Raw genomic sequence first — 8135 nt, forward strand, 5'->3', positions numbered from 1 at the left:
GTGTGATCATCAGTGAGTACAGGCCAGCCTCTGATATGTTTGCAAAATGATTCTTGTGCCAAAAAATCGATTTAATCCAGTAAGGGAACAGGAGAAAACTGGCATCCACAAAATCTAGAATTGGCATGTTCAGAGGAGAAACTAAAGGCTTATCCTCTTCTCCACTATTGTGTGTCCCATTATGTAGTGCATTTGCTTATTGAATTTATTTCAATTGCCATTCAAAGACTGGTTACCAGTTGTAGTTAAAAGTCTAAATTAGAGTGGTGCTGGAAAAGCACAGCAGGTCAGGCTGCATCAGAGGAGCAGGAAAATCGACGTTTTGGGTAAAAGCCCTTTTGCTTGAAACGTCGATTTTTTCTCCCCCTCGGATGCTGCCTGACCTGCTGTGCTTTTCCAGCACCACTCTAATCTAGACTCTGATCGCCAGCATCTGCAGTCCTCACTTTCACCTAGCTATAGTTAAAACCTTATCTTTTTGGTGCTTCCACTGAATTAATTGAAAAGAAGTAGAGTATTTTAAAAGCATTTTATTCTATATGCAACTGATGTACAATTAAGCTCGATGCTGTATTGCTAAATATAGTGTTCCAGATTTGACTATATGTCATGACCAAAGGAAATTTCCCACCTAGTTAAAGGATTTCCCATACTTTATGGTGTATAAAGTACTGATAGTGTCTCTTTATAGAAATTAAGACAGCCTTGTAAGCAATCAAAATTTACTATGGATCTTGAAATTTCATTGTCCATCTCTAGAGATTATCTTAGCAATAATATTGTGCAAGTCATACATTAATTAAAACAACCAAAAGTAGTAAATCAAATAAATTTTCAGCGTTAGCAATTTCTCATTTTCATAAAAGATATTCTCAAGGAAGGTGACTGTCTTCTTAAACTAAAGAGGAAAAGTAGCTAAAGCCCAGATGTGTGATGTAATGGAGATTGAACTGAGTAGACAAGCAAATGTCTGAAGACTATATAAGGAAGAGGGGAAGACAAAAGCAGTAAGGAATGCTATTTAAAGTAGTTCTTCTACTGTATCCCCTTTTCATGAATGGTATTTGCCCCATTTTCAATAGATTAATGACTGGTTAAGATATGCATTCAGTATTTGTATGGGAAATGCGCTGGTTGTAAAATACACTTCAACAAAAGGAAACGTTAGAGCAAGGAAAGAAACAAGATTTTTCATTTCCATTTCAAAGACTTGTAGAGTTGCACATCATCCCACGCAGTTCAATCTTTTAACAGCTTGGGAAATGGACCTTTTGAGGACAGAGGGAGTGTGATCTAAAACAAAATGCCAATTAGTGTGGAGTTGAATTGTTGGCTGTGGAATGGGACACCTAGATAATGGGCGATGAAGGGGAATTCGATGGAGGCAAAATTGAGTAAGTGTTATCAAAATTTTCAACCTCTTTTGTAGATGAGAAAAGGAATTAGATGTCAAGTTATAGTAAACATATCCTATATTAGTACAGCCTACTCCAACTTAACATTTATAATCTTCATTGTAGCCATAGACATTGTCTTTTAAAAACTCTTAAAATTTCTTTATTCCATTGGCATACTCCCACGCATTGTTTTTTAATAGAATTCTGACCTTCGGAAAGACAGTCTTGCATTGATTTACTATCTTATTGCCTTTCACGACCTTGGGATGCCCAAAGTATTTAAAACTGAAGGCATTGTTGAAGGGAGTTATAAAAATGCAAATCCTTTCTAATTACTATATGTACCCAATGCTCTGTGGCAGGATACTGGGTATCTGGATACGGTTCTTTCCTTCTCAAAAGCAAATCTTCATGATTTTCAGAGGCAATGGGCTCATTGTTATTTTTTTAAAGGATCAAACATTTAATCTGTACCTATTAGTCTTAATCACTCACCCTTGTCCCGTCATGTTGTCTTAAAACATACAGGTACTTACAACACTAATGAAATACAGTTGACAAAATAAGTTTTATTTTAAAATACAGTGATGAAGTTTCCTTTTACATGAAATGCAGATTACTGCACCATGTTCCTTTGGGGATAAAATACTGAATTATGCACTTGACTGATTAAATTATAGTAACAGGTGAACTGTAGCCATGTTGGTTGCTCTTTTGCCCTAAACAATAGGACGGTTTATCTGGAAGGTATTCTCTTTACAGTTCTTGCCAAAGACCTCTTAACGTTGCCTTCTGTAGTTTCTGTGTTTCCACTTGGAATATGGAAACGGTGAATTTGTCCAAGTCTCCAGTGATCACATGCTCACCAGTTAGGCACACAGGATCTTTCCGATCTGATTCCATTGAAATAACAGTTCTTAGCTCTTTTTTTCCCACCACAAAGTTGACAAAATGTTGCCATTGCAGACATCTAGTTCCTTCAGCCACTTGTTTTGTGTTTCACATGAGCTAGATCTTTAGGATGAAAACAAAATTATATATTGTATAATAACTGATTCTGTAAATTTGTACATACCTCAGCTTTGATTCACTGCCATTGTTAGCTACCAATAAATGTTAAAGCATTTTGGTACTAAACTACACAATATGTCTTCTGTTGCAATGTGTTCATACCAAGTCTCAATGTTGTTAACACTGAAATAGACCTTAGATTATCTTTTTCCCCCCCTCTGTAACCAATGCCAATTTTCTCCCCTCTTCTTCACAGAGAATTTGCTGTGATTTGAAGCTGCTTGTTTTGCTTGTATTGTCTTATTTCTGTGACCTTAGTACAGGCTTAATCTGTGGACCTTTCTGGGCTACGTAGCATCCAACACTGGAAGGAGATCCTGTGGTAGAGGGACATAGCTCGTTGAATCCAAATGTGGCAATAATTTCTCTGAAGTTGCAAGCAAAGTCTTAGGGTGACTATAGCGTAAGTGTCACAGGAGCATAGAACCAGCCTGATAAACCAAACTTCACACAGCTGTTAGGAATTAAGTTGATACTTCAGCCTTTTCCCCCATTCAGTTGTATTATGAGTGATCTGTAACTCAAATCCATTTAAGTCACATGGCTTCTTACCTTTTATCTTTCTAAAAAAAATCGATCACAGTTTTTAAATATACCCAGTTAAAAATCACACAACACCAGGTTATAGTCCAATAGGTTGAATTGGAAGCACTCGTTTTCGGAGTGCTGCTCCTTCATCAGCTGGTTGTACCTGATGAAGGAGGAGCACTCCGAAAGCTAGTGCTTCCAATTAATCCTGTTGGACTATAACCTGGTGTTGTGATTTTTAACTTTGTACACCCCAGTCCAATACTGGCATCTCCAAATCAATTTAAATATAGCCAACATCCTGACATTTGAAAAGAGTACAATAGAAATAACTGAGCTACAAGAAGTGTTTGCAGAAGCTGGATGTGTTACACTGGATACGAGGCAATTTGGGGGAAGATCTTTTACGCGGTTCAAGATTCTATCGGATAAAAATAAATCAAACTCAACACTTCCAATGTAGTCACACACTTTATATTAAAGCAAACAGAACTGAAGTTGCTGGAAAAGCTCAGCAGGCCTAGCAGCATCTGTGAAGAGAAATCTAAGTTAATGTTTTGGATCCAGTGACCCTTCCTCAGAACCATTTGGTTTTAATTTACATTAAAGGGGCACAAGCTCTAAGGAGGGTGGACAGATATTTTAGTTTTACTTCACATGCAGAGTGGATACAAATATGAAAGATTTTGTATCTGGGAAGGTAGGTAGTGTCAGCAAATTCAAGAACAAGCAGATTGATATTTGATGAGAAAAGGCAAGGGTTAGGAGAATAGACAAATCTTTGATACAGTTTGCAAACTGTGAGAGCATCTCATTGGAACACTGGTCTCTTTCAGTCCTGACAATTTCTGTATCCCTTTATATTGTCTTTGATACTTGTTAAACCTGTTAAACCCTTGGGGAGAAGGAAGTGGAGTGGGTGGCAATGGCATTCAGGATGAATTTACAAGTCCTGGATTGATAGAAATTCTCTATAAAGGGTCATTAGAATAGTATTTCAGTAAGAAAGTATTCCCCAGAGCTATTTTCCCATTTTACAGGTAATTAGCTTATATTTTTTTAAATCTTACTTTAAATAGTGCCTTTCATGATTTTAGGAAATCACTGCATTTATAGCTGCAATGAAGTATTTTTGATTGTAATCTATGAAACGTTGTACACAGTGAACTCCTACAAATAACAAAGAGATAAATTACCAGATAAGTTGTGTCTTAGTAATGTTGATTGAGGGATAAATATTTTAAATCAGGGCACTTGGGAAATCTCTTGCTTTTCTTTTGAAATACTGCCAAAGGGTCTTCTATATTCACCTGAGATGACAGACATTAACATTAACAGACATTAACAGGTTTAACATCTCATCCAAAAGACGGCACCTCCTATAATGCAGCACTGCCTTCGTGTTGAATGCTGAAATCCACATGAGGAACTCTAATCTCTTGACTAAAATTAAACCCACGACCTTCTGACTCAGAGCTGAGTGCTAGCACTGAGTCAAACTGCAACTGCCTTTTTAAGTTCTACCAAGGGCACTTAAAATACTCCGTGTTTACTGCATATCTGAAATTATTTGAATTCCCTCCTCCTGCCACATTCCACATATTGCCACTTAAACCCTGTTTGTTCATTAACTTGGGCTCTGCAGTTTGATAAATTGAACAAACTAGTCAGGGTATCATGGTCACTTTGAGTGACTGCATGAAGTGTCAACTCAAATTTCAACCCATTTGACGGTTCAAACTGAAGATATCTTTATTGAGCTCAAACAACATTTTGTTTGCTTTGTGTGTTTGAACGGGAAAACAGGATTGGTTATTTAAATGTGATGTAATTAACTAGCTGTGATCATATTTTTTAGTGAGACTGGTCGATTTGGTGTAATGCTTTAAATTGCCTAGTGAGTGACCACTGGACTTGTTTCACTAGTAGTGAAATGAAGGCACTTCTACTTTGAAAGAGTGCAACCCCACACCCACTTCCCCACCCCCAGCCCCCTCACCCCCTTTGTCCATCTATTTGCTGCGCTTTAAATATAAATGGTTAAATCCACGAGGAATCACCTTGCTATCATTCCCTTCTGTGCCTGGAAAGCAATCATACTCTGCCCACCTGTACATTTGATGATTTCAGACACCAGTAGGCCCTGTGGCATATTAAATATAAACAGAAATACCAGGGGAAAAAAATCAACATCCAGAGAGAAACAGTGTTAATAACCTAAAACATTAACTGCTGCCACTGGATGACCTTCTGAGATTTTCCAACATGTTTTGTTGTTCTTGCAAATTTCCAGTATCTGCAATAAATTTCCATCTCTATTGTGGGATATTATTTGCCTCGGACATATGAAGGGCAAGTTTCCATATAACTCACAAGGTTAACGTCTGGATACTCTGCTTAATATTCATGTTATCTTCCACTTGAGTATGTCATCTGTTGGTATTTCAGTTGGACCAGTTTCATTCCTTTGAAATAGCACAAAGAGCAGGAAACTGCGTCAAGAATCTGATGTATAAGATCTGCCTTTAGGTTTGAGCTACCGGTTCTTAGAAGTAACCTTAAGAAGTTGGTCCACTAGGAAAGTCACGATTAGTGTGGTGCTGGAAAAGCACAACAGGTCAGGCAGCATCCGAGGAGCAGGAAAATCTATGTATCGGGCAAAAGCCCTTCATCAGGACTTTCATCCACTAGGAATGTGCCTGCCAAGATCTGCATCTGAGGCACTGTGGAATCCTGTGTTATATACTGATGTCCAATTCACAACATTGAGGAAGAAACTCATACTGGAAAATCAGCCTTCCAGTCATGAAGCTGACAAATTTACCGTGGCTCTGCGCACCAAGAGTCAACATCTCCAACAACCCACTAAACTCCAGGCAGCATTAAATTATCCTAAAGATGCTCTAACTACCGAATAAATGCATTTTTATGTTTACTTTAGACATCAGTCCCTCCCATGCCCCACTAACACCTTTGGGGAGTAGGGGAAATTATTGAAGATTCAAAACGGCAGTGTTTGAAGATAAGAAACTTGCTACGTGCACAAGACAAGTAAAACCATAGTGACATTGCAATCGGCTTCCTGAGAGTGTGGCATTTGTTCTTTCAACATCACCATGTTTCCAGTTAGATTGTAAAATTTGTTGCAATCAATTGAGCAGACCCTAATTTTAACAAACCTTAAGGGAAGGGAACTCTTGAGTGCAGAGGCATGCATCTTCTTTGCAAACACTTGTGCCTTTGCATTTTCCTCCTCCATCTTTTACCTGAAAGTAAGAATTAGAGTAAATTGGTAGTTTGTCACCTAACATATTAAATTGAATGTGACATGTTCCAAAGCAGAGACTCAGGAATGCAGCCAGTACAGGGCATTGTTAAACTAGCACTCTTGAATTTTCGAAGTGCTTTTTGTGCGAGTTTGAAGGCTTGACTTGTGCTGTTCAGCCAATTAACCTCTCTTATTACTTGCCACAGACTATGTTTTTGTGAAAGGGGTGTTTGTTGCTGTTGAGCACTCTGGACTTGCATAAAATTGTAATGAACCCCTTGAAAGCACCATGTAATTTTACCCTTAAAGCATAACTGGACAACACAGTACATGTGAAGCTTAATTGAGGTTTATTTTCTAGTAAGTCTTGGTTTGTGAAAAGTAACATCTTTCTCTGTGCCTTGTTATAAAATCCATTTTGTTCAGCGCTCCTTCCTCAAATAAATCTGTACTGCTCTAATAATTTTACCTGTGCCAAATGCTACATATTTTGCAAAACCTTTAGGAACTATTATACAATGGTTTTAAACTATCTTAGTATCACATAAATCCCAGATTGAAAACTCAGCTAATAAAAGTATAGGAATCAGTCACTCACCTGCTTTCTGTCCACTGATCAGCAGAAGACTTGCACATATAACGAAAATGATGTGGAAGAGGTGCTGAAATCTCATTTTGATTTTTCCTTCCGTGGCGATTGAACTGGAGCAGACAGAATACTAGATTTCCCCAGCACTGGTTAAAATAAAAGACTTAAGTTTGCCAACTGTGTCTGGCACAAATCACGTTCTAGTGGCAAGCCCCTAGCTGAACAGAGCTGCCGCATTTCTAACAGGGTTAATGATCACATCAGGCAAGGTTATTGGTTATTAGCTGTGGTCAGGGCCTCTCTCTTTGTATGGAGTAAACTCACCCCCCCCCCAACTCTTTTCCATAAGCAAACAGTCGAGGAGGACGCCATGTCAATAGTAATTGTCTGTCTGTAGATGGGTAAGCTGGCTCCAAAACAAAAGGATGACCCTCTTTCAATTCAGCCTGTTGGAAAGAATATGAATAAAACACGATGCTTCTCCATTTGCAAGTGTTTGACTTTGTATTGATCCCCTCTGTAGAAAAGCCTAACAGGTGCAGGAAGGACTCCCCCTCTCACCCTTTATTGTGCTGTTAGGAAGAATGTGAAAGCACATACCTATTAATTTTGCATTTTAGTATTGTTTTGCATTGTCACTTGTATGATCGCACAATCTTGCCTTTAGTAAACTATTTTAATATCATGGTAGAGTCATGGGCTTTACTACCAGCGGTTTCAACAAAGATTAACGTGCCAGATTAATTGAGAATGTAACAGTGAAGTTGAGACCCACACCTGGAGCTAAAGCTCTCATGCTGTATGCAAATCGCTTCAATGCCTTTCCTCATTTTCCTAGGTTTCTTCTTTTCACAAGAAGCCACCTCCTTAGGACATCAGGAGGAATGGCCTAGGGGAACTCTGCCAGTTTACCAGTGTAACTGGCAAAAGAGGAGCGGAAACTCTGGGGAAATTAGACAAACCATTATACATGCTGCAGCTCCAAAATTTCTGACAAAATTATGTTGTGATTAGTAAGAATCCTGTGAAATTCAACCCCATTGTTCTCCCCAATACGAAGACTACTTGCTTCCATCAATAGCTTAGCCAATCTCTGGCCCATACACGTGCCCTTCTCACCCCTTGGGTTTAATTTACAATCCTCTTCAATCCCATTCCTATGGAATATATAGGAACAGGAGGAGGCCACTCAGCCTCTTGAGCCTGCTCCCCCATTTAACAAGACATCGGAGGCCTAATTTCATATACATGTCTTTGGCCCATATCCCTTGACATCTTTGCT

General features: G+C 38.6%; 1 protein-coding gene across 1 annotated transcript; it reads right to left on the bottom strand.

Annotated features, from left to right (window-relative positions):
- Positions 1-565: 565 nt before the first annotated feature.
- apela (apelin receptor early endogenous ligand) lies at positions 566-7309 on the bottom strand. Its single transcript, XM_072579134.1, has 3 exons — positions 6863-7309; positions 6176-6262; positions 566-2411 (listed from the first exon to the last, which is right to left on the bottom strand). Exons 1-2 carry the CDS (start codon positions 6936-6938, stop codon positions 6177-6179), a joined length of 162 nt encoding a protein of 53 aa, XP_072435235.1. The 5' UTR covers positions 6939-7309; the 3' UTR covers positions 566-2411; position 6176.
- Between the last annotated feature and the right edge of the window lie 826 nt (positions 7310-8135).

The sequence above is a fragment of the Chiloscyllium punctatum genome, chromosome 1 (genome assembly GCF_047496795.1).
Source record: "Chiloscyllium punctatum isolate Juve2018m chromosome 1, sChiPun1.3, whole genome shotgun sequence".
Taxonomy (NCBI): domain Eukaryota; kingdom Metazoa; phylum Chordata; class Chondrichthyes; order Orectolobiformes; family Hemiscylliidae; genus Chiloscyllium; species Chiloscyllium punctatum.